The following is a 26,104-nucleotide window of genomic DNA, read 5'->3' on the forward strand; positions in this document are numbered from 1 at the left end:
GTACATTTTGAACAGTAGTATTTGTACTCTTACTCAAGTACTGGGGTCGAGTACTCTGTCCACCTCTGCATGTATGTATTCCTGTCTAATGTATTTATGTTCATTGGCTCCTACCATTAAGTTTTTGATAGCTTCTCCAGGAGACCAATTCACATGTGTGTGTGTGTGTGAATAAAATAAATCAAATCAAATCAAAATCAAAACTCAAAACCTTTCTTCTCTTTTATGCAGTTTATAGTTGATCACTTAAAACTCCGTGGGCTGACCTAAATAAAGTCAAACTGTGTGATATCACGTGACCCTATGCCCAATCTCACCTGGAGAAATAACTGTTACAAGAATAAAGTTCTACATGAGTTGCTGTCTGTCAGCAGCAGGGAAGGGGGGGTTTGTTCAAAAAAACAACAAAAAGGGAGAGCTTAAGAGGACTGCCCTTCAGGCATCCGAACAAGTCTGGACTGTTCTGCTCCTGCTCGTGTTAGCGGCTGCCTCGGGAACCAGACACTCACACTTCTGCAAGTCCTCTGCAGGGATGCAGGAGTTCGGGGGTTGAGCTCGCAAGTGAAAGTGAGGTAGCGCTTTTTGAAGTTGTAACGTGGGCTGCAGAGGATCGAAGTTTCTCTGAGCTGGCAGGTGGCTCGCAGGTGGAGGGCTGGACAGACAGACAGACCCGGTGCAACACGTACATATCCATAGGTAAGCTGACGAATCGGTGGCAAGAGAACAGAAGGCTTTATGATCCTCCCTCTGCATATATAGGCTACATTTCAAACGATACAATCGGGATGCATTACTGCTAAATCTGCCTGCGGCGGGTTTATTTTTTTCTACATTGAGCAGGTAAGGGCATACCTTTCATCTCCTGATTTTCATCCTTTCCGAAATGTAATTTAAGCAGAAATACTCAGATATATACTCCGATTATGAGTATCTATGATTCCCCCTGATGCCTCTGCATCTAAATGCATAGGTATGAAAAATCAAATTTCTCTGCTGCAACAAATGTAAGTCTGCACCACAAGTGCAAAGGGCATGTGGTTATAAATGCAACCATGTTGACCTCAGCTAAACTTTGGTAAGATGGAACTGATGCTGCTCAGAGGACAGGAATCTTCCTCCCACGACTATTTCCTCTCTGTTTTAGTTTCTTGATTACTTTCAGTTATTTGCCTTTGTTGTGGTTGGGTTTTATTCAACACTGATTTGAGTGAACCCTTATGTGTTATTGTTAAAAATGCTTCTAAACACATGGAATCAGATTATATATTCCAGAAGATTCCTCTCTTCATCACCTTCACCTTCTCGCTTTCTCTTTCCCCTTTATTTGGTGCAAAATTTCAGCCATGCTGGGTTAAAACTACCACCATGGATGTGAATGACTGGACTGATCCCAAAGGTTTCATCTGTGGAGCTCTGCTGTTTCCTGTTACTTTGTGTGCTTCATGGGGTTATTATATTGTCTTCAGTTGAGGTTTAAAGAGAAGACGTTACTTATAGATCTGCTTAAGATTATACTGAGACAGATTATTGCTGGCACTTTAATGCTCTTTTATTATCCTTATATTTTTTTTCTAAAAACAGATATGAAGTAGGATGATTGGACATGTTTCTGTCCATTCATGTTCTTGAAAGAAAAGGATAACTCTTTGAAGACGAATCCATCTGTTTTACTGAATCAGTGCATCTGGCTTTTGTTAACAGTAAGGAAAACCTTGGAAAATGCTTCAATGGGTAATTATTTTGCAACTTGTTCCACTGGGGGGTCATGGAAGATTCTCCAGTGCTCTTATTTTCTGAACTCTTGTTTAGTTTAATTGTAGAAATTATTAATTTTGGAAGCGGGAGATGTTTGTGCTTGAGTTCTGGGGTCAAAAGTGATGGGGTCAGTCCCTTAGATGATACGAGTGCGGGGCTGCAATGTTCTCGCTAAGAGCAGTTTCTGAGTGCCAAGAACACAAAATCCTGTTTTGTTAACATTTTTTTACAGTCTGTGGTAATTCACTGTGACGTCCCACCCTCCTTTGAACCCCTCCATCACCTTGTCCACTCATGTCACATGTGCCCACTGATGGTGTGTTGGAGGAGTCTGGCTCTCACACAGACTCTGTCTCACATTAGTGGCCTGTGGCCCACTACCCCCTCAGGAGAATGGCATTTGTACTACACTGCAGCTCGGATTCTGCACGAGTCTGTGCTGAGGTTTCAGAGAGAGGGAGGGAGAGAGAAAGTCCAGCCCCTGTACAGCTCCTACCAGAACCTCTGAGACGAGTCTTGGGTTATTTTTCCCTTTCATTTTCTGTTAATACATAGGTTCATTTGATCTTTAAGTAAGTATCTTGATGAGTTCAATTTCCCAGGTGGCCTTGTTTGCTCGTAACTTTCTTATGCCAGAAATGTTTCTCATGTTACCCCTGATGAGTCTTTATATACACAGATCAGGAAGAGGAAAAGCATGGTTAGACCTCAGCAGCGTTTTTAATGGCTTTCAAATGATGGTTTCTACAGCACGTTCTATTTAATTAGCCAAATTCAAACTATTCCAGAAAAGGTTGAGGGTATGGAGCGTGGTCACAACACCTGGCTCACAAAACAAGAAAAAATTGGCAGAATTTGGCAACAGGAAAGAGAAAAATAACATGAAAGGTAAGCGAGCTGATGTGGTTTGTCAGGAGTTAATTGTACACAATTTCATTTTATGGGTGTGTAAATCTTTAAATAAAACTTATAAACAAAATGGGGAAGGGGATTACATTTGAAACATGTTAAGCTTCATGTGCAGGGCACGAAAAACGTGCAACTGTTGGGTCTGTGGGTTCTGCATCTTTGTTAGGGAAGTACTTATGGTTAATTATGAGCTTTTGCTTTTGTGGAGAATCTGAAATTTGGGGAGAAGCGGAAGCTATTATTATATTTTCTTGCACAGTATGGACCTTGTATACAAAATATAAACTTATTATACAACAGTGGTTAGAATCAGGTACTTTCATGTGTTATGAGTGGGTTTGGCTGTTCTAACAAAATCCCGGCTACAGCTGACGTTTCTGGTAACCTAGGCAACAGGATGCTGTAATAACACAAAAGTATTTAGTTTTGTTTTCCAACTAAGCTTACAAACAATACCAAAAAGCAATACAATAACCAGAAGTCAAATAATTGTTATTTTTAAAGATAACCGATTCAGGTTTTCATGAGGATTTATTTATCGAGGATGGAGCATTTCTGGAGAATTGACTTCAGTTGTTTATGAATGATTTATATATGACTGTATATACATTGTAATTAGAAATAATAAGTACTAGGACAATTATATCAAATTTCCTTAATGAAGATTTTTGTGAACATTACTGAGTCTGTCAGCATGTATCAAGTGCATCTGTCTTTCATGTGTTTGACTGACATTGACTCTTTGACCCTCAGTCTGGTTTCGGTCAATGTCGAATAAAACTCCAAGCCGTGTAATGTTCTTCACATTCCTGTAAGGGTACAGAAAATCCCCTGCCTCCTCTTGTCTTGTCCCCACACACGCTTGGTTTAATCAACCTAATATGATCTCCCATTGTTTTGTTTATCACATTTTGGCTTTAATGTATCGAACATCCATATGTTTGATGCAACATCTGTTTGCCATTCTTAATAAGCTCCACCACTCCCATCGCTGTCATGAAAATGTCGGAAAGAAGATGTAATCTCTAGAAATGTTCTACATCCATACCGGATGTCCTTAACATAATAGAATCTGTCACTGACATTTATCAGCAGGGGTACTGTAGATCTGGCCTTAAGAGCGATTTATCATAGAAAAGAAAGAGCTGCGCTCCATGCATCAATGGACAGCAAAGATATATTTTACTTGGCATTGTGTCTAAGAATCTGACATCTGCCTTCCAGACATGAAGTAACCAAAGACAGATAGACAGAAACATAAGTTAAAAATCCTCTACAGCCAAGCTCTGTGACTTTTTGACACCATTGAGTTTTCAGACACGTGTGAAGAGAAGAAACGTTTACTGTACCTGCTCACGAGGGTACAGTAAATATGGCTGATAGAAAACTAAATGATATTGTAGCACCACACAGTGTTTCTCTGCATTCATTTTGTGTTTGTGTTTGTGATGTTTTTGGTCATGACAAATAAAAACGTTAAGCAGACTGAAGAGGTACATACAAAGTCATTTGAGTTCAGGATTTTCTTTTTCTTGTTATCCAGTTCAGGCTTGACACTGAGAGTTAGGCCTTCACAGTCATTAGCTAATCGCCTGACTGCAAATATTTGATCTGAATGAAAAAAATGTACCGGTAGTTGTTTTCATGCACCTGTACACAGCCAGATGAAAAGGCAAGGCAAGGCAAGTTTATTTGTATAGCACATTTCAACAACAAGGCAATTCAAGGTGCTTTACATAATACAAATATTAAAAGTGGCAGTGCAGTGGCAGAATAAAGAAAAGTTGGAATGAAACTAGAGTTACAATTTAGTACTAAACTCAAACACAAGAACAGTTTAAATAATTCAGTCAAAGGCAGCTGTAAACAAATGATTTTTAACTGTGATTTAAAGGATCTGATGGTTTCAATTCATTTCAATTCAGTTTTATTTATATAGCGTCTTTTACAACAGAAGTTTTCTCTAGACACTTTCCAGACACCCAGAACATGACTTGTTTTCTGGAAGTTTGTTCCAGTGGAGCAGATAAAATATCACATAAAAGTAATAAAACATAAACATAAAAGCTGAATGCTGCTTCTCCATGTCTGGTTCTCATTCTGGGGACACAAAGCAGACCTGAACCAGAAGACCTGAGGGGTCTGGATGGTTGATACGGCAGCAACACGTCTTTGATGTATTTTGGTCCTGATTTATACACTAATTAAGTATTTTAAAGTCTGTTCTCTGAGGTACAGGGAGCCAGTGTAAAGATCTCAGAACTGGAGTGATGTGATCTACTTTCTTAGTTCTAGTTAGAACCCAGGCAGCAGCATTCTGGATCAGCTGTAGCTGTCTCACTGACTTTTAGGAAGACCTGTTAACTGTTGCAGTAATCAATTCAACTGAAGATAAACGCATGGATGAGTTTTTCAAGGTCCTGCTGAGATGTTAGCCCTTTGGTCCTGGAGATGTTCTTCCGGTGATAGAAGGCCTAATTTGTAATTGTTTTCATGTGTCTCTGAAAGTTCAGCTTTGAGTCCATGACTACACCCAGATTTCAGGCCTTATCAGTGGTTTGTAGCCGTATTACCTAAAGCCGTGTGCTAACAACGACATAAATGTCTTATTTCCATCACTACTTATTTTTTCATCAATGTTCAGTCTGTAATGTTTGACTGATTGCGTCGTGTGGATAAGCAGCTGTTAACATCACAGGTTTGGTTACGAAGTCTAATGATACAATACAGATAAATACAAAACTTACTACACAAGCATGGCAGTCAAATGTGCTAGAACTAGTTATGAAAAATCATCAAGGTACAAAAGATCAGAAAAAGGCAAACCTCCACCCACAAAAAACTAAAAACTAATCTCTTTAATTACAAGTTTTTTTGACTGTTAGTAGATCATCAATCATCAATCATCATCAATTGTATCTCAGTTTTAGGTTCGGTGATTCAGACTGGAAGTCTAAACAGGTCAACCCATCATGTTAAAGATATACTTCAAAAGATGTTGTTTTTTTTCTTTTCCTAGACGTCATGAGAGTCCAGCAGCAGTTAGTCTGACCCCATCCGTGACTCCACCAGTGTTCGGCTAATTTAATGGCTTTTGTTGGTTTTGTCACAGCATGCATAGACATCAGAATGACTTCCAACTGTGGTTTGCCTCCTTGAACTGTAATTATTGACAACATATGTTAAAGATCCATCCAGTCCAGTGAGAAAAACAACTAAGACATGGTAAATAGACACAAAAAGAGTTAAATTGTTCTTTAATTAATCATACCTCAAGGTTACTGTACAAGTGAGGGTAAGTGAATTGTTTATCTGCCACTAATTTAAGGATCATAAACATTTTCATGCTAATAGTTCATATTTTTATTGTGGTATAATTCTTTGCATCATCTTATCATCATCCTTGGTACTTTTAAGGCCTTTTAAAACTTAATTCAACCTTACATTATAGATTTTTAACTTACAAAACCTGGGCTAGAATGTCTTAGATGTAGATGACAGTGTTCATGATTGACTTTTCTACCTGGGATAATATAGTATTAAGACTGAAAGTTTAGTTGCCGGGGTGTGAAAGGATGTTTCCAGCAAGCGGAAGAAGTGCTGTAGATGTGTGAAGCATTCATTTGAGCAGAAAAGAGGAGTTTCGTAAATAAGCGTAGACGTGGATTGAATACATTCATATGACTTCTTCCAACTTGTCTTACTTTTTATATTGTATTATTGGTCATTATGCTACATTAGGAAAGGTAATATCAGGAGTACTGCAATGTTTTCAATTAAAGACTGATGTGTAACATTGAAATCGAGCGAGGAGCTAAAGCAGACTGGTGCATATAACATACGTCATCGGACAATTGGATTTGTGGAAAATGCAAAACATGTTGAAAGTAATGACGCAAAGTGGCACAGTATCAAAGATATGGTGTAGAGTAGGAAGGTTTAATGACCCAGACGGTAAAAATAACAGAGAATCTGAGGAATTTAATAGATGAAAGACTGAACATGCTGCAGATAATCTTATAAATGGGATACAGGCGAAAAGTATTTCAAGTAACCGCTGACAGACTGCTGTGTTAGATCTAAGATTTGGTTGCAGGACTTGTCAGTGGAAAAACAAAGAAAAGCTGCAAGAATGGGGTTTTCTTTTTCTTTTTTATTATGTCTGATCCCTAAGAAATACCTCTTACATCCGATATAAAGAAAGGGTTGTAGTTTCATGAGGAAATAATTTTTCAACTGTGTTTTGAATTAAGTATAAAGTTTGTAATGTAACAAGTCTTCCTCCTCTCTGTCTCCAGGCTGCAAAGATGTGGAGCTGGTTAGTTGCCGTCACTGTTCTGCTGTCCTTCATGAAACCGACTGAAGCTCAGGGTAAGTTAATCAAGTTCCTTTTCCCCCTGTGTCGTGATCATAAACTGCATAAAATGGTGCATCTGGCAGCTATTACTAAGCCTCGAAGTCAGTGTTTTGGGTGTCACTGTGACTCTTTTGACTCTGGATGTCTCAGATCTGGCCGAGGAACGTTGAAGAAGCAGCCCTTTAGAGTCACAGCTTGTCAGTTATCACTTCTTTTAATCTAAATGAGAGAGCAATTCACAAAAATGAAATCAAGCTGAATTTAAGAAGAGATGCGAAGTGAGAACAGGCCATAATCTCAGTATTGTTTGCTGCAGTTACACTAATTTACTGTAAGTAGTTAAAACCCGCCCTTCCATACCCTTAAAAAAAGATGGATGAACTAAAATTAATGAACCGTACATTGTGGCATCAATCCTAGAACAATTGCAAGAGACCTAATGTTTTGAGTCTATACATCTAAAGTAATTTATGTGATTCTGCGTTGTCCATTACTTTCGTTTTACAGGACGGTGTAACAGTGTGCAAGCAGCAGATATTGTTTTCCTGATCGATGGGTCGTCCAGTATTGGCCGACCAAACTTCCAACAGGTGAAGGGATTCATGACTGGAATTGTAAAGCCATTCGCTGGTTCTGTCAGTGAAACAGGAATTCGGTTTGGAGCTATTCAGTACAGTGACACCTCCAGGTGATTGATACGATTAATAAATACCTCACTGTTATATTGCTGGAGCTGAATGATCCAGTCAATCACATTACTTTTTCTTTTTCTTTTCTCAGGGTTGAGTTCACTTTCAATACCCACTTGAACGGCACTGAGCTTGTCAGCGCAGTGCAGAATGTAAACTATAAAGGTGGAAACACTCGAACTGGGGCTGGTCTCAAGTTTGTGGCTGATAACTTCTTCAACCCTTCTTCCAGTCGGGATGTCTCAAAGGTCTACCATCTTATTATGTGTTTATCAGAATACCATGTTTAACATTACCCTTCTTGAATAGTTAGCTCTATCTCTTGATCCTCTTCTACTTTCAGATCACCATCCTCATCACGGACGGGAAGTCACAAGACAGTGTGCAGGAGCCGGCACAGAAGCTGCGCAGTCAGGGAGTCAAGGTGTTTGCTACTGGTAAGTGGCTCATCTGCAGGTCTTTGCCTCTTAGAAACTGTGAAGAATTGCTTTTGAGTTAGATTACCCCTGATCGATGGGGACCGTGTGGGAAGGGTATCCAACTTCAGGTTCCCTGGTGTCCAGATTGAGGAAGACCCAACCTGGAGCATTACACACTACAAGAGTGGCTAAGAAGGCACAGCAGAGACTCTTCTTCCTTGGACCTCCCAGAAAGCCTACCAAAAAAACTGCTGCTGTCTTTTTACTAACACTCTTCCACAGAGGCTGTGCTGCAGTACTGCATGTGTGTGTGGTACGGCAGCTGCACAACGGCGGAGGAGGAGATGGTTCAGAGGGTCATTACCGCTGCTTATCTGCCCTCTCCCCTCCTGGAAGACCTGTTAAAAACACGGTGCTTCATTAAAGCACAGAACATTGTCAGGGACCCTTCACACCCATGACATCACTTTTTGAAAACCGGTTGATTAAAAACCAGAACAAACAGGTTGAAACACAGCTTTTATCCCTAAGTTATCACTTGACTAGGGATGGGAATTGATAAGATTTTTACGATTCCAATTCCATTTTTCGATTCTGCTTACCGATTCGGTTCTTTATCGATTCCCACATCGATTCTCATTTTGAAAAAAATGTACAATAAAAGGTCAATTAGCATCACCAATATAAAAGTTTAATGATGATAAAATAAATCTTCTTCTGTAGAAATTAACAAAATACAACATAAATGATTCTGTGGCAATTACACGAGAATGTCCTACATTGTTCTTATAGAAATTTAAATTCTCCTTTTTAAAAGGATAATGATATGAACTGAGCCCTCAAAAATAAAACTATTTCAGCCAGTGACAAATATAATCAAGTCAAATCCAGTCAAACGCCTGCAACAGTAACCCTTTGACAAAATATCCACTTGGCAAGTTCCCTGTTGTCTTCTTTTTACTGACCAGACTTACCAGACTTTCGAGCGTGTGTATCGCTTGGGCGCCATGTTTGCTATTGACTGCTGGCTTACGCACGTGCCTATGCTACGCAACGTGCGTGAGGACTTCATTCGTGCCCACTGGAATCGAAGAGGGAATAGTTTGCAAAATCTGCAAACGGTTCCAAGGAAACACTGGGAACCGGTTCTGTTCCTTTTTCCTTTTTCATTGTAATTTCTAAAAACCCGGCGTAATAATGTAGATAAACATAGATTTTATAAATACTGTATATGTGGTTCTGTGTTTATTGTTTGCCTATTGTTTGTTTTTTTATTTGTGTTTTCTTTTTTAACTATTTATGCCTTTAATTGCCACTGCAGGGTTTTGCACTAAAAAGTACAATGACAATAAAGTTCTATTCTATTCTATGAATGACTTGTTTTGTGATTTATTTATTTTTTAGGTATAAAAAATGCAGACAGGAATGAATTGGCTCAGATCTCCTCGGAGCCCAGCAGTGACTACACCTCCTTCGTTGGAGATTTTAAACTGCTGAACACACTTGTTCCTCTCGTCACCCCTAAAGTGTGCTCGGCAGCAGGAGGAGTCTATGCAAGTGACGGTATGTTTTGTTGTTGCAACTTAATAATAATAATGCTTAGAAAAAAAATTACAAATCTAAGTTATAAATACATGTCATGTCAGACACTAAACCTACATGTAACTTTAACTATTTCTCGTCCCCTTCCAGAGGCATTTTCTGGTCCATCCAACATTCAGTTCACAACCCAGACGACCGATTCCCTCAGGTTTCGCTGGAGTCCTGCAGGCGGCCCCGTGACCGGCTATGCCGTCCAGTATGTGCCACTATCTGGGCTGGGTCAGCCTATCACATCAGAATTGCGTCAGGTGAGTCCAGTCAAGAATGGAGATGAGATGGGAATATTCAGGAACCACAGTCATTATTTGTCAGAGAAAATTGCATTCAGGCCGAGTATGAACCTGTCTGGGTGGATCTTCTCCATGTAGCGATCAAAGACAGGTAGACTGAGATTCTTTGCTCCCTGGCAGTGGTGATGGAAAAGTGTCATATCTGAGGCATTTTGTTTTTCACAATTTACAAACAAATCAAGTTCGGTATGTCTACACATCAGATCTCAGGCACAAAGTTGATATATCTGTGTTTGCAGGAGACTGTCAGTGCAAATCAGAGGTTCTTCACTGCACGGGAGCTCCGGTCAGGAACAGACTACCTGGTCACTATCATCGCCCAGTATCCCAACAGTGTGGGGGAATCTTTTTCTGCCAAACAGCGAACAAGTGAGTACAAAAGGAGGCCTTAAAGCAAGCTAGATTTAGGACTTTTTAAGACCTTTTAGATGTCATTCATAATTAAAATGAACACAATAAATAAAACATCGAATGACACCAGTTATTCAGATTCAAGGGGAAATTTTGCCAAAACATACAGTTGAATATCATTTAGCAGCGGACGTGTTGGTCCAACTGTTTGTAGTCAGAGATGAAGTCATCCTTTAAAAATAAACATCAAAACAAATGTGTCCTTGTTCATGTCTGTGATTGGTTGCTTCTTTCAATGGAGGATGATCTGTCTTCACTGCATGCAAACGGAAAGAGTCAGGAAACATCGCACAAAACATTTCTCCTACACCTTTGTTTGCACTGTAGGTGTGGTGCTTTGTTGCGGCGCGCGCATCCACCACAGTAACCAGCCAAATGTTTGGAGATCGGTTGCTGTGGTTATTACCGCCATCTGTAATGATGATGATAAAGCGGCAGCGCTCAATGAATTAAAGCACCACAATGCAAACTTGGGGTTTTCCATCCATTTTTTTTTGTTAAAATTGCACCTCTACCTGACTAATTATTTACTGCAGTGGCTGTTAACTGCATCCCCTCATCGCTGCATGTTATCATTAGGTGGATATGCTGCCATAAAACCTTCTCTTTAAATAGGAAATCATTGTTGTTAGTTCCACTTGTAGAAGCAGTTTCTCTCATTTTTGTATTTCATGAGACAAATGCAAGACAAATGTCCTATTTTTAGATAACTTGATTTATCTTCTCTTAAACACTTGTAAGACTTTTTAAGGGTTTGTGGAAACTCTGAAAAAGTGACAGAGAATAAATGTCAACTAGGGCTGTTCGATTAATCGATTTTAAATCGTAATCGCGATTATGTAATTAGAACGATGTTAAAACATGAAAATCGTAAAATCGATTTTTCACTTTTTTTTTTTATTTTATTTTTTTTACCTTGTCTGCACACATATTAATGATTGATACCATATTAATGATTGATGGAAATACCTCTCAATACCTGCGACAAGTGCCCCATTACACACCTCTACCTCCTTCATGGGTTGCATTATTATTTAGCATGCAAAGACCCAGTTTAGTTTAATTAGAAAATGTCTTGTTTTATTTAATTGGAAATATAACTTACTGTATGTTTGCAAGTGCGGATTTTTTTTTCCAGAGATAAAACTTTATATTTTATTATATTTTTTTAAACTTTTTTTAAACTTATTTTACAGAGTTTTGCACTTTATTCATTCATTTTTGGTTTAATAAGAGCAAAGTTTGCACTTAAAGCCCAATGGGGCAAATGTTCAATAAAAAAACAGCATATTTGAAATAATTTCTTTGCCTTTTGTCAATTCACAAAATAATCGTAATCGTAATCGAAAATTGGATTTTGGGAGAAAAAAATCGAGATTTTATTTTTGGGCAAAATCGAACAGCCCTAATGTCAACTAGTTAAGAGCTGCCAGAACCCTCACGCAACCTCTCACTTGTTTTTTTTCCCCTGACGCAGGGTCGTTGCCGGGTGTCTCCAGTCTGCGTTTGGTTCAGGCGGGATTCTTCTCTCTCTCTGTCGGCTGGGATCAGCCCTCGTCTCCTGTGCAGGGCTACAGACTCACCTATGGGCCACGAGGTCAGGTTCACATCTCTCACTTCACCTCTGCATTTTCAGTGTAAAAAAAAGAAAACTTAATGAGACCTACACAGTGTACTAACTTTGCTTAACCGTTTCATCACCGTTATCTTTTCGCTGATCTTCCCAGATAATGATAGTTATGACAGAGGGCAGATGTTACAATAGTTAAAAAGGCTTCACTTGTTGTTGGCAAGTTTAAACCATGTCAAGAATGTGTAGATTTTAGTTTGGATTGAGTACAAGGAACATGATATATTTCTTTAACACTGAACATCCCCTAAGCACTGACTGTAAATAAGGATTATAATTGCCATATGTCATTATGTAAAACATTCAATGCATTTATCTCCACTGGTCCTGAAATTAGGCCCACGAAAACAATTTAAACCTACATCATAGACTAGGTAATTTTATCCTAGCAATTCTGAAGACAGGGTGTGGCACAGAGAGAGAAAAGTGCCCCCTGAGGGCTGATATCATTTCTCCTTCTGAACATGTGGCTGGAGTGCCAGTCTCAGTTTTAGAACTGGCAGAAATTCACACTACTTAAGGAGTCTTTCAAAATGTTCACATTTTGTCATGCTTTAGACTAATCTAAAAATCGATTGCATTGATAATCCACCAGTCTACGTGCAAGCCTTCGCAATGAAAACAAAAGCAAGTCAGGAGAGGTATAAACAAAAGGCTAAGAATCACCTCTCCATGCATGTTCAGACCGTTCACTCTCTACTTACTTATGCCCTTTAGTTAGCAGCAACAGCGGTGTTGAGATTCTTTGGCATTGATCCTACAGTAAAAGCAATGAAAAAAGAAAATCCTCCCACTTTTAATCTTAAAGGGGACCTATTATGAAAAACACATTTTTTCTTGCTTTAACATATATAAAGTGGTCTCCCCTCAGCCTGCCAACTCAGAGAAGGAGGAAAGCAACCAAATTCTGCAGTGTCTGTACAGCCGCCCGGATGAGCCGTCCAGTGTGATGTGGCTTCTACGAGCCGTTCAGATTCTGCTCCCGTCGTTACGTAACGACGGGCGCGATTTACATGGGTTGGCCTCCGATGCGTGAAACCACGCCCACAACTAACTCCGCTGGCCGGAGCTTCCGCCATTTTTCCGTAGCGGTGTATCGCGTCATTCAGGCAGCCAATCAGCACAGAGCCTCATTATCATAGCCCCGCCCACTCAGAATCCTGCATAGATAATGAGGTTAGAGAATGGGATGATAAAGACATGGCTCAGAGGCTGAATTTCTAATTTATTTAGCAAAAACAATCAAAAGATTGTTTTTAAGACATTCAAGGCCTGTTTAAAATAGGTATTAGATGCCATAATAGGTCCCCTTTAACATTTAACTCATCAGGAAATAATAAAACAAGACGTTTTTTACAAATTCTCGAAATGTGGTAAATACAACCTGAGATGAAAAGACAACACTTGACGTATTATTTTGTGTCATTATTAAACAACTAAGTACGTCCTTATTGCTTCTATGGGGATTAAGATGCAGACGAGCAAATAGTTGTTGATGATCAAAGGTACATGATTAATTGATCATCAGCAAATGTGAGTATTTTTACAATAGCGTAAGTTTTATCGGCTGAATGGTCTGGAGCTTTCAAGCATACTGTATGCTAAACAGTAAAAACATCAGCAATGATCTTAGAAAAGCAGGTGCTGCTGGCCATCAATATGAGAGGGGAATTGGAGAGGCCATTTCCAAACTATATGGAATCTATAATTGAATTGTGAGAAGGATTCACGATGGAAAACAAATGGATCCATAATGGAGTGGAGGATGCCATCTTCCTGCTTCACATCTCTGCGAGAGTCATGTTTTTACTTTTTTGCACTCATCAGCAGTAAGTTACTGGACCTGAAGGTTTATGAACCACTGGTAACCTGGAACTGCCTCACAGGCACATGTAACTCTGCAGAGCTCCATCTCTCGTATCGTGGTGAGCGGTATGGGGGATGTCACTATGTCCTTCCTTGTTCACACTCTTCACATCAGATCTTGGCACAAGAGAAGTTTACTGATGAGTACAGATGTATGGTGGACAGTTTTGTGGAGTGGTGAGGATGAAACCGCTTGCAACTCAACATTATGAGGTTTAGAGTACTGGTGGTAGATTTGGGAAGAAGAGGACCTCATCAGCATCATGGGTACTGAGGTGGACATTGTGGACAACTACAACTACCTGGGATATAAAAAAAATAAACTCAAAGGTCAAAAATGTCAAGAGAATCAGGTTCTTTGCTGTCTTATAGAACCACGCTGAGAGCTGTTTATTATTTGGTGGTAGCCAGCATCATCTTCTACCCGGTAGTGGGCTGGGGCAAAGCGTTGAAGACAGTTGACGCCAACAGACTTGTCAGGAAGACCCTCCGTCTTGGGAGCAGAGCTTGAATATTTTTTCTGGAGGTGTCAAAGGAGAAAGCTGAGGACATTTCTGATGGAGTACATTTGTTTTCAATAGACTGAATATTATAGCTCAGCATGGTAGGATAGGTGGAAATGCCTTGGGTTCCCCAGATATGCTCCACTGGCCTCAGATCCAGACTTTTGTTGGAGCAGTTCAGGACTATCAGATTTTCTTTTCACAAAGCCACTCATGTAATGTCTTAATTACTGTTTTGTTGCAGTGTAAACCTTTGCTTCTGTGTGAGAACCAGAGCACTCTGGGAAAGTGCAACTATGATTTACTGACTCACTGAAATCAGTGAATACTTCTTTTAGAGGTCTTACAAAAAGCCATGAATCATTGTTAGGTTGCCATATTGGTGCACATTTGAGTCTCAGGCGAAGCCTGCCATCCAATCTTATATTTTGCACCACATTGTTGGATAATTCAGTTTAATGACGGTAAAAAATATTAGTTTTGATGCTCTTGGCCTCCTAAAGAAACGTCATACTGCTCGTGTTGTGCATTGCTTAGGTCAACCAGCAGCTCAGCTACTGGAGCAATCGCTGTCTTCAGACACAACGTCCGTCACACTGGAGTCACTTCAGCCAGACACGGAGTACGTCATCAGCCTCTACCCTTTGTTCCCGAGAAATGCTGCAACTCCGTCTATCCTCAATGCTCGCACGTGTGAGTATAACTATTGCACGACAATGACAAATACCTGTAAATGGAGTTTGCCATAATCAGTTGGTACTATGTGATCCAGTGATACATTTTATAAATTCATAGAAGGAAGCAGTATTATGCCAAGAGACAGGACACATGAGCAACATGTACAAAGCTGTCACCTTTTGATGGGATTGGCTTTCCATATATTTAGCAAATGTGAAATATATCCCAATGCATCTCTGTTTCAGTGGCTCTGGAGGCCGTGCAGCAGCTGTCAGTGGAGACAGTGTCCGAGGGCAGTGTTCGTTTGCGGTGGAGAGGTGTCAGTGGCGTGCGAGCGTACCGTTTGGTGTGGGGACCGTTTACAGGTCAGAACTAAGGTCATCTTAAACAACATTTTTTAATTTTGCGATAATACCATTCCATGAACATCATATTTGTGTTTTTTTTGTTTCCCACAAGGCGTTAATGTGGAGACCGTGGAGGTTGCTGGTGACGGAGAGTTCTTCATTTTGTCCAGTCTGCAGCCAGATACCGAATATATTGTCACCATCATCCCACTGTATGAAGGCAACATAGAGGGCCCTGTAGCCTCCGCCAGATTCAAGATAGGTAGGTGTGCTCTTGTGGTTCCCCAAACCCAACATGTCTGTTCGTTCTCTGGGAATTTTACCCCGTAATACTGACAAAAAGAACATACATCTATCTATGGCTATAAAAGTGATGCAGTAATACTTTAAAAAATCCAAAGAAAGAGATATGTTTTTTACAAGGTGATGTTTGGCCAAGGATTGTTTTCTTTTTGACCAAGTGATGTGGTTCAGCAATTTCAAAAATCGCGTAAGAGAGTCTTACATGATAACAAACTTTCTGAATAATTAGTGCCACCTCGATGCTGCTGAATTTGTCCGATATTATCCAGAAGAGAGGAGACCTCGGTGCCAATTTCAGATTCAGATTTTGCATGATATCATTAAGAAAAAAAATCAGTATAAATGGCAAAAAGAGAAAAAAAGAGATACAAATCTAATAGAAATAACACAATCTTATTCTTATTTATAAGTAATGTAAAATTAAAAAAATGCTTATTTCTACTGTATTATAATTTAGTATCCAGTGACTACTCTTTCTGCAGTATAATGCTTATGTAAAGCAATAAAGTCAAATTGAACTTGGTTGAAAAGGTAGCAGTTTTATTTCTACAGCTTGCACTGTGAGAAGCTGCCCGCTGGTTTCTCATATTCAAGGCAGCGTATAGTCACACCACCCATTTACATCTACAAAACATCTACCGTCCTACCCCCTCATGGTATTCATACAAGTGAAATTACATCCAGGCGCTTGTTCTTTTCAGATTTAAAGCTGATACCCACAACATAACCCAAAACAGTGACTAGGAAACCCAATCACCTGCAGATATGGAGCCAGGTTTAACTTCCCCCACTACCCTAATATTTGGGACTTTTCTGTCCTTTACATACCCGTTTCACCAGACAGGAAGCCAATCAAAAGATATTTGGCATGGGCACCCCGGGTTGAGATGACATGATGTAAGTCAATTATTGTAAAAGGATCTTTTTTTTTTTTTTTTAAATGTACTTAGCTTGAGTTTTGACCCGTAAATACAGGGAAAGGGAGAGGCTGGGAGCAGGAAAATGGCCTGCAATCTTCCCCGGTGTTTTGTCTTTCTTCTAAAAAGCCCACACATGTTACTGTTTAGGTCCATTTGGTTAGTATTTAAGGGGACCTACACGCAAACGCACACGCACACACACATAGAAAACAGACCAACGTCATGGGCCTCTCGTGACTAATTCCCATATGGTGCCACTTGGACCATTGTTTATGAACTGGAGGCTGAATCACTGTAGGTCCACTTTAGGAAGCAGAGAAGTCCGTAATAAATAACATGTTGTATACAGAGCTCGCCATACTTTACATCAGAAGAACCTAAACTTTGTTCGGTCTGTTTTTTATTATGCAAGGCGGGTAGAGTTGGAGCTATTCTGTGTGTCTTTGTTTCACTCTTTTTTTTTTCTCCTATTTTTTTTTTAACGAAAATATTATGACACTAGTTGTATAAAACCTCAATTGTCATGCAAAACTACATACTGCAAATTAAGTATAAAGTTAAACTTCTTCCTGTTATGTAAACGATTTCACTTTAGTCTCTGAACACCAAAACATATGGCACTTTTTCACAGACTACTGCATATTCAACAAACCTCTGTCAGAGCGAGTGAGAAAGTGTTTGTTTCACATACCCGACCTGTATAATTGTTAGTTGCCACACCTCTTGCAGCCTCAGGACAAAAGTGGGGCTGTGTGTCTGAAATTAAAACATTCAAATTCATCTTAAATGTTAAAACACAAGTTTTGGCATGCATTTATGTAGGTTGTCTCCGCAAACACTTATGACCAGCTGGTATACAGTACAAATATACTGCATTGTGGGTATGAAAGAGCGGTATTTGGGCTCATGATTAGTTTTGTGCTTTCATGGATAACCCTTCAGGGGTAAAGCAATCACTTTTCTCACAAGTCATGCACTCCAGTGGCTATAAATTCCCCCCCCCCATGGCTAATTGGATAGAGACGTTTTTTGAGACTCGATCTCCGGCACCACCTCGTGTTGAAGTGTTTTTAAGACGTTAAAAACCCACAGTGGCTCTAATATTCCCATCGCTGGTGTACTGTACAAACAAAAGGCACTAAATACTTTTGAGTTGGAGTTCTTGTGTCCATGGGAGCACTTTGTAAATCCCAGCGATGTTGCCTTTGAAAAATACACATATGTTTGAACTTCCTGCATCACTGTTTTGTCCTAAAAAAGCATTTAGGGAAAAGAGAGAGTCTGATGATTTTTTTTTTACAGATGAATGGACACAAATCAGTGTGGGACCATCAGTTTTTGCTTGCATTAAGTTCTGAGGTTGATTTACATAAACGAAAGGCTTACGAACTATTTCAGTACTGACAAAATCCTTAAAATATATATGTATGTAAGAATGTCTTTTCACACGTGGTATTGATCGATGGGAACGTAGCTTTCAGTATACTACATAATGACAAAATAATTACAAAATGTGCTCCCCTCAGAGCGTCAGGAGCAGCAGATCCTCAGAGCAACTACCACGGGCCCCTCGTCAATCCGCCTCAACTGGAGACTCATTCAGGCCTCTCGAGGGTACCGTCTGGAGTGGAGTGAAGGGGAAGGTAAGATAAGCAGGTGACAAATGTCAGTTTTTTATGTGAGTAATCCATTCTGGATCAAGGTAGTCCAGGAGTCAGCAGGGTTGTTTGAAGTTCACATAATGGATTATCTTTAAAAGTTCATGGGACCCAGAAAAATCCTAAAACTGTCCTCAAAGTACTTTTTCTGTTAGGAATCTTTGAAGTTTGACCCTCGGAGTTAAATTTCAGCATTTCTGAGATTCTTTCTACTCTTCACCCATTTGACATTTGCACTGAACATGCACATAACTCTAAAGATAATTGGCAACCTGCCCTGAGAAGGACTGGCGTCCTGTCCTTGGATAACGCCTCCCCTCATCCTGTATCAACTGGGATAGGTCCAGCAGATCCCTGTGACCATGAACATGCAGGAAGAGGGTATTGAAAATGTAGGAATGAGTGAATCTGCAACCAAATGAGCTTCTGGGTCATCTAATAACAATCATCAGCATAAAGTAGATTTACAACTTTGGAATAGAACAATTATATATTTGAGTATTTTATCAAGACATCCATAATTTCTTAAAATGTTTTAGTACAAAATATTACAATTTATCCTAAATATATCTTTGAAAATATTTCTATGTGAATTATTTATCAGTGAAATTTTTGTCAAAACCTTTTTTGCACCTTTTATTGTAAGTTGATGACAGACAGTTGTTTTTTTCACGGGTTATTTTCTTCCTCATTTGCTTTTTGTTAAATTGAAAGACATCTGCACTCCACTGTCACGTTATAAGACACAGCTCTGAAATGTGATGCAATTCAGTACAACAGCTAAAGTACTGCACTCTGAATTATTATTTTGATATTGTTGAATTACGGTATATCAGTTCTGCACTGAACCAAAAGCTGGTTTCTAGAAAGTAAAAGAAAGAGGAAACTTTTTTTAAATAACTATTTAGGAAATGTAAAATGTGTTATTCATATGGGAACAAAAATCTGTTATTAAAGTACTTAATGTTAGAGAGTCAGTAACAACTGCTTAGTTAAAGATTATAATTGTTGTTGTGACGACAATTTGAGCACATCTCAACTAAAAGTGAGTGATAGGGAAGGTTTAGAAGTTATTGCAAAAATGGAAAAATGATGGCTCACGAGGCCAAAATAACAAAATGTATCATTTAATAGGGAATGTATCAAGAGTCGAACTCCAGGCAAGTTTATTGGAATCTTTGACCTTCATATTTTCTTTGAGCTGAACTTGAGCTGAAGGGTTGGTTACGGATTTTTTACGTGAGCATTATTTTAGCAAAATTAGATAGTAATATGTTGTTTTATAATCCAGCTCCTTTTTTGCTTTATGATACATAGTACATTAAAATAGGAATTAATAAATAGAAACCCACTAACTTCAAGTGTTGGTCTTCCCTCCAGGGAGCCGTCCCCAGAGCTTATCTTTTCCTACAAACACCATCAGCTACGAGCTGACGGGCCTCCAGCCTAAGACAGAGTACATCATCACCCTCTACACCCTGTATGACGGTCGTGAGGAGGCCACACCTGTCACCGCAGCTTCCAGAGGTCAGCCTGAATTGGATCTCATTTGGACGGAGCAATAAAAATGCTGGTGTTCGATTACTGGTAGTTTTGACAGTTTTTGTTTGCTTGTAACAATTTGTCACGACTGTCCGGACCTTCTAATGATGCAGAGGAGCAGCCAGTGGGAAGGGTATCCAACCTGAGGGTGGTGGAGTCTCTGGGCAGCACTGTCAGACTTGGCTGGACGGGCGTAGCTGGGGCCACGCAGTACCGAATCCTTCTCAGCACAGAGGGTACGCCGATTTTACTCATCATTGTTTTATTTATTTATATTTTTCAGTTTCTGTTGTATAGCTGTGAATTAAAAACATGAGTATGGCTTATGCTTGTGCGTGCTTCATGTCATGTCAGGGGAAACGAAGGAACTTCGAACTATCCCCGGAAACCAGACGACCCTTGACCTCGTAGGCCTGTCAGTGGGAGTGTCCTATGGTGTCAGCGTCACGGCGCTGGTGGGAGAATTTGAAGGAGAAACAGTCACGGTCTACATCAAACCGGGTGAGTGGAACAGGCACAGGTTGTACTGCTGTCATTTCTAGTTTACACATTGTCTTCTTCTGGCAGTTTCAGCATCTGAAATGTTGAATTGATAGATACTGTATGTTCAAGGTGGCAGCAATGATAACAATGCAGAGTTGTTTATTATCTTTGAAAGCCTAAAGCCTCAGATGGCTTTTGCTGTTAAATCATTTCACCACATTATAAATGTTACTTTCTTTATTGCAGAACAATCTTCAAGAAAAGTGACCAATCTCAGAGTAACAAACGTAAGCAGTCGGCGACTTCGTGTCGCGTGGGATGGAGTTAATGAAGCAACAGGATACAGGCTTACATGGAGACAAGGAAATGGTAAGGTGTTAGGTTGTAGTATACTTTCATTTTTGCTCCATTATTCTGTTGGTCTTGTAAATCTTTTGCATTGAAAGGTTTTCTTTTCTTGCTTTTTGCCTTTGCAAAACCCATCACAGATTTTGAGACTTAATACCTTTTTGTGTCTTTTTGCTTATTGTTAAGTTTGTACTAATTTTTTTAACCTTACGTCCTGCATTTTAGATGCAGAGCAGGTCCGCCCTCTGGGAGCAGAGGCCACTTCTTTCACCATCGATGGCCTGCAGCCAGGTGAAGCACTGGCAATCGGTGTTGCAGTTGTTGTTGATCAACGTGTCGGAGAGGTGGTCACGCTGACTGCACGAACTAATCCTGTTAATGGAGTTGTGTCTGGATTTCGCGTCGTTGACATCTCATCTCAAAGGATACGCATTGCATGGTCCCCTGCGTCTAGAGCAACTGGATATAAGATCACATGGCTTCGTGATGATGGTAACGAATGATTTATCGCTGCCAACGATATATTCAAATACTGTCCATCCACTCTATTATAAATTAAATTGTTAAAGTGGAATTTTGTGCCGTGTTTTACTTGTATCAGGAGTGGAAACGACTCGTACGGTCACTGCTGACACTTCTTCCTACACCATTGATGGGCTTCAGCCAGATTATGCATACAGTTTGCAGGTTACTGCACTGTTTGGCTCCCGAGAGGGAACCCCATCTATCCTGAACGTCAGGACTGGTATATTAATGTTTTTTTTTTCTGTGTTGTTGCTGTGAATAGAGCCACGTGCTGCAAATGAGAGCTGCTTAATGTTGTCCTGTCCTGACTTGCAGAATCAGATCAGTCGGTTGTTGGGCCAGTAACATCACTGCAAGTCCAGGAGACCCGGGGAGAGGTCGTCCGAATCACTTGGACTGGTGTGCAGGGAGCGACGGCTTATCGTGTTTCTTGGAAGAGAACAGAAGGTATGAGTTTTCTGTTATTTTAATTGTTTTTGGTACAGTTCTTGCTGAACTTCAGGATCATTGACCACATCCTAGACTGGATCCTAAATAAATGACACCTGACTTACTCCTCTGGTCACATTGAGCTGTAGGTGGTGACGAGAGGAGCAAGGTGGTGAATGGAGATGTGACGGCAGTGGATATAGAGCAGCTTGACCCTGGAGTTCAGTATGAGGTTCAGGTCAAGGCTTTGGTCCAAAACAGAGAGGGAACCCCTGTGTCTGTCAGAGTCACTACGCGTAAGTCCTGTGTTCCTTTCTCAGACGTCACCTCAGTAACTTTGAAAGAGTAAAGGTATTTCATGGATGTTGAATATTGTCAAATATAACTATAACTATAACCCCAGCAGTTCATGGACTGCAAAGTCTTACCCCCTAAACTCTCCCAATCTCATGCTAGAGACCAGCACTGCACCTGACTCCATGTCTTGTAACGTAACACATATATTCAATATGTCTCACATGTGCACAGCGGGTTATAATACGGCGCCTCCTACGGTACTTAGTACAACTCTACGGGTGGCAGAGGTGACCCAAGATTCTGCCCGGTTGGCATGGACTCCTCTTCAAGCTGCCACAGGTTATATTCTTCGCTGGAAGGATGAAACAGGTGAGGCATATTATTATTACGTCTCACTTATTCATGGTTCAGTCTGAGAAGGTCACCCCGTCTTTTTAACTGCTGGCGATTATCAGACATCGGGCAAGGCTTGACCGTCACCCTGCCGTCGTCATCCAACTCCTACCCGGTGACTGGGCTGCGTTTGGGCCGTCGATACAGGTTTACCATACAGCCCACCTTTGCAAATGGACTGGGAACAGAAACCTTTGAAGATCAGCGCACCGGTAACATTGTCAAATGCACTTTTCATATATTTCTCACGTGCACAAGAACCCGACATCTAATGTGCAAACTGTTTTCGTGTTAGTGTGTGTGGGTGGACGTCTTGATGTGGTGTTTGTGGTGCCTGGATCTACTGATCGGACGGGCCTGGCGAGACGTGTGCGCGAACTCCTAACCAGTGCAGCAGGGTCCCTTGCTACTATTGGGTCACGTGACTCACAGGTAATGTGGATGAATGAGTTTCAAAAACAGCGCTGGCATGTTAAAACGGTTGATAATTTTTTTCTTTTTTATTTAACTAACATTCTGGTTTTGTATTTTAGGTGGGGGTTGTTGTTTATGGCTTCAGATCAAAAATATGGTTCGTGCTCAATCGTCACAGCAGATCTGATACACTACTCCAAGAGATTCAGTCCACACCTTTTGATGAAAGCCCAGGAAATAACATTGGTGAGTGTTTTTTTGTCCTCTCTGACAGAACATTATCAGCTGCTTGACGTTTACTAGTGTCCATCATGACATGACCCATCTCCCTCTTACAGGTGAGGCGTTGACATTCACACAACAGTACCTTCTAAACATCCCAGCTGGACGGAGACCAAGCGTGCCTGGAGCTGTTGTCATCATCGCTGACAGGAAATCCGCGGACAACCTGACCCTTGCAGCCAGCAAACTCAGAGCAACAGGTGTGCCGGATCAGCCATCGGCTGGATTCAGTTTATGTGAAGACACGGTTGCACCTGACGTCCTGCCTCTCATGAACTCACTGTCTTTAATGCATTTTATTTACAAGGTGTAAATAATGCTTTTGGTATAAGTTGGCATCACACTATAATACATACAATACATTTGATGTGACCTGTGAATCTTTACCATTTCTCACAGGTGCACCGTGTTTCTGATTTGGGACTTTTAACTGTCTTCAGTCTGCAAATCTGATTATATGCTACAGGTTTTTTCATGTTCTTCACTGTATTTAGAATAAATCAGAGGTTTCTCTGACCCGATGAAAGAAAAGAACCTAAACATCTAAAATGCCTAAAACTTTTCCTCAGAACAGCCAGACTAGACCCTCTCAGTTCTGTGACACAAACCTCTTTTTGTGGCTTGCAAGGTGTGACTGTGCTAGCCGTGGGTATCGGCCAAGCAGACGCAGAGGAGCTGCGCCGCACTGTGACGGATGGCAGCACCCAGAACATCCTGTATGCTCAGAATGCAGACCAGCTGAACACGCTGCACTCCAGTCTGGCCGACTTGCTCTGTGGTATTGCCAGGGTAGAAAAGGTGACGAGAAAACTGGAGAAAAAAAAATTGCTAAAAAAAGATTAGAATTAAACTGGATCTGCTCATATTTTAGATTGCAAGTTTTAAGACCAATGCAGCATGTTTCCATTGTCATCTCTCACAAACAAAGTATTTGGAAATAAAAGTGGATGTTGTTTTTTGGACACACATAAAGTGGAGACTTTCTGCTGTAAATGTTTTCTAACTGACTTTTAAAAAAGCTATACATCTGGTAAAACTTTTGTTTTATGTTTAGGTAACTACAGGCCAGTGTACCACTCAGTGCCCTCAGGTGAGCAAGTTTTGTATTACATTTATTTACTCATATTTAACCCTGATTAATAAACATGAATTAGATTATATCCACTCCAGATGTCTTCCTCTTCTGATTTATCATTGGTTTGATTTCTAAAAAAAATGTTTCCTACCCATGTCTTTCAGGGTGAGAAGGGAGATCGTGGAGAAAAGGTATCAACATGTTTTTTTCTTTATGAAAACAATTTTGTCTCCAAATGCCTTGGGACACTTGTAATCTTATATGCAGTGGGTTGCATGTAATTTACATCAATCACCTGCAGAAAGCTACCCTTTAGCTTTACGTAACTGTTAAGGCCTTTTATCGTGCCTCACCCGACCTGTTTTTGATATTGAAGATATTGCAATTCAATACAAAATGTGTGTACACAAGAGAAAAAGATGTATATCCCCATGTGTCAAAGAGAATTGTTGTTTTTACATTTCCACAGGGTGACAGAGGCAGAGATGGAATAGATGGACGTAAGGGGGAGTCGGTGAGTCAGTTATGAACAGTGATCATTATCATCCTAAACTATGTGGCGTTATATCAAAGTGCTCTTATTTCACTTTTTTATAGTGCATGAGAAGTGTGTGTCCATGAATGTTTGTATGATGCAGGGTCGGGATGGTTTGCCTGGGAGGGAAGGCCCCAGAGGAGCCGATGGACGTCCAGGTGCACCGGGCCAAACTGTCCCCGTTGACCCTTCACGGGTGGTAAAAGGGGAAAAGGGGGAAAGAGTGAGTACATCTGACATTATGCTAACAATATGAAATAAAAACAAATGAATTCAAATTATTTTATAAATTTGATTTATTTATAGGGTTTCCCTGGTATTGATGGGAATCCAGGGTTGCCAGGACGATCAGGTGCTCCTGGAAATGCAGGTGTTCCAGTAAGTAGGGTTGCTTGTATCCATGGACACTTTTTCATAGTTTTGTTTGGAAACGATAACTTACTCCTGCATTTGTCCTTAAGGGCTCACAGGGCTTACCTGGAATCAGAGGAAACACAGTGAGTAATCCTCCTGACCTGCAGCCGCATAGCCTTATAGCCCAATAGTTTGGTTCAGTGTTTTTATTCTTGTTCCAGGGGGAGCCAGGTGGACAAGGCTTATCAGGACTAAAGGGAAATAAAGGTGAAAGGGTAAGATGAAAGAGTTTTAACTTCTCAAATTTACTTTATACATTTATACTGAGAGGTCTGTGCTCCTTTTTAAAGACACAGAGAGCAATATTTGTGGTTCTGTGCACGGTATTTTTTGCAGGGTGAACCAGCTTTACCTGGCAGCACTCTTCCAGGGAGGAAGGGCGAATCTGGGATACCAGGAATACCGGTAAGACACGGATTGAAAAGTCACACTGTCAACTGTCATTCGCATTATTCTGTGATACGGCGATTTGAAAGCCACTTTCAACGTAAATAACTTGCAGTTCCACGTTTTTGATGTAAAATGTTTCTTCATGCACCAGAGGAGGCCGCTGTAGTTAAGAAAATGTGGATGCACTAAGAAAATACAATTTGGTTTTTTTTTGTCTTCTATTTAGGGTACTCCAGGTCGACCAGGCATTGATGGGATCAAAGGAAACTCTGGGGTTTCAGGTGCACCAGGTCAAGATGGTCGCCCGGGGATACCAGGAACACCGGGGCTTTCTATTAAGGTTTGTCCCTGACCCCCAATCTCCGTAAGTGGAGGGGGCAGTAGTCACACTGTAGAATTAAGTTCATTTTAATTAAAAAAGATTTCTAAATCATTTGTAAAATAATGTGTTCACTATTATGGCATCTAATACCTATTTTAAACAGGCCTTGAATGTCTTAAAAACAAGATTTTGATTGTTTTTGCTAAATAAATTAGAAATTCAGCCTCTGAGCCATGTCTTTATCTTCCCAGTCTCTAACCTCATTCTCTATGAGGGATTCTGAGTGGAGTGGAGGCTATGATAATGAGGCTCTGTGCT

At 40.3% G+C, this 26,104-nt stretch overlaps 1 protein-coding gene across 1 annotated transcript in view; it reads left to right on the forward strand.

The window, feature by feature from the left end:
* The first annotated feature begins 529 nt into the window (after positions 1–529).
* The window catches only part of col7a1 (collagen, type VII, alpha 1), a 71,243-nt gene continuing 45,668 nt past the window's right edge, over positions 530–26,104 (forward strand). The window contains exons 1-36 of the mRNA XM_061727438.1: positions 530–696; positions 6,963–7,035; positions 7,529–7,709; positions 7,802–7,958; positions 8,054–8,147; positions 9,534–9,692; positions 9,822–9,979; positions 10,261–10,390; positions 11,910–12,029; positions 14,969–15,124; positions 15,355–15,474; positions 15,569–15,718; positions 18,206–18,322; positions 19,718–19,864; positions 19,993–20,115; positions 20,234–20,380; positions 20,609–20,731; positions 20,936–21,202; positions 21,312–21,455; positions 21,551–21,682; positions 21,814–21,960; positions 22,193–22,330; positions 22,417–22,566; positions 22,650–22,786; positions 22,888–23,014; positions 23,107–23,250; positions 23,679–23,848; positions 24,105–24,140; positions 24,290–24,316; positions 24,595–24,639; positions 24,764–24,883; positions 24,967–25,038; positions 25,122–25,157; positions 25,236–25,289; positions 25,411–25,479; positions 25,691–25,804. Of these exons, the coding sequence (XP_061583422.1) occupies positions 6,972–7,035; positions 7,529–7,709; positions 7,802–7,958; positions 8,054–8,147; positions 9,534–9,692; positions 9,822–9,979; positions 10,261–10,390; positions 11,910–12,029; positions 14,969–15,124; positions 15,355–15,474; positions 15,569–15,718; positions 18,206–18,322; positions 19,718–19,864; positions 19,993–20,115; positions 20,234–20,380; positions 20,609–20,731; positions 20,936–21,202; positions 21,312–21,455; positions 21,551–21,682; positions 21,814–21,960; positions 22,193–22,330; positions 22,417–22,566; positions 22,650–22,786; positions 22,888–23,014; positions 23,107–23,250; positions 23,679–23,848; positions 24,105–24,140; positions 24,290–24,316; positions 24,595–24,639; positions 24,764–24,883; positions 24,967–25,038; positions 25,122–25,157; positions 25,236–25,289; positions 25,411–25,479; positions 25,691–25,804 (4,275 nt within the window). The 5' untranslated portion in view covers positions 530–696; positions 6,963–6,971. The remainder of the gene's footprint in view (positions 697–6,962; positions 7,036–7,528; positions 7,710–7,801; positions 7,959–8,053; positions 8,148–9,533; positions 9,693–9,821; positions 9,980–10,260; positions 10,391–11,909; positions 12,030–14,968; positions 15,125–15,354; positions 15,475–15,568; positions 15,719–18,205; positions 18,323–19,717; positions 19,865–19,992; positions 20,116–20,233; positions 20,381–20,608; positions 20,732–20,935; positions 21,203–21,311; positions 21,456–21,550; positions 21,683–21,813; positions 21,961–22,192; positions 22,331–22,416; positions 22,567–22,649; positions 22,787–22,887; positions 23,015–23,106; positions 23,251–23,678; positions 23,849–24,104; positions 24,141–24,289; positions 24,317–24,594; positions 24,640–24,763; positions 24,884–24,966; positions 25,039–25,121; positions 25,158–25,235; positions 25,290–25,410; positions 25,480–25,690; positions 25,805–26,104) is intronic.

Source organism: Cololabis saira, chromosome 8, assembly GCF_033807715.1.
Source record: "Cololabis saira isolate AMF1-May2022 chromosome 8, fColSai1.1, whole genome shotgun sequence".
NCBI classification, from domain to species: Eukaryota; Metazoa; Chordata; class Actinopteri; order Beloniformes; family Belonidae; genus Cololabis; species Cololabis saira.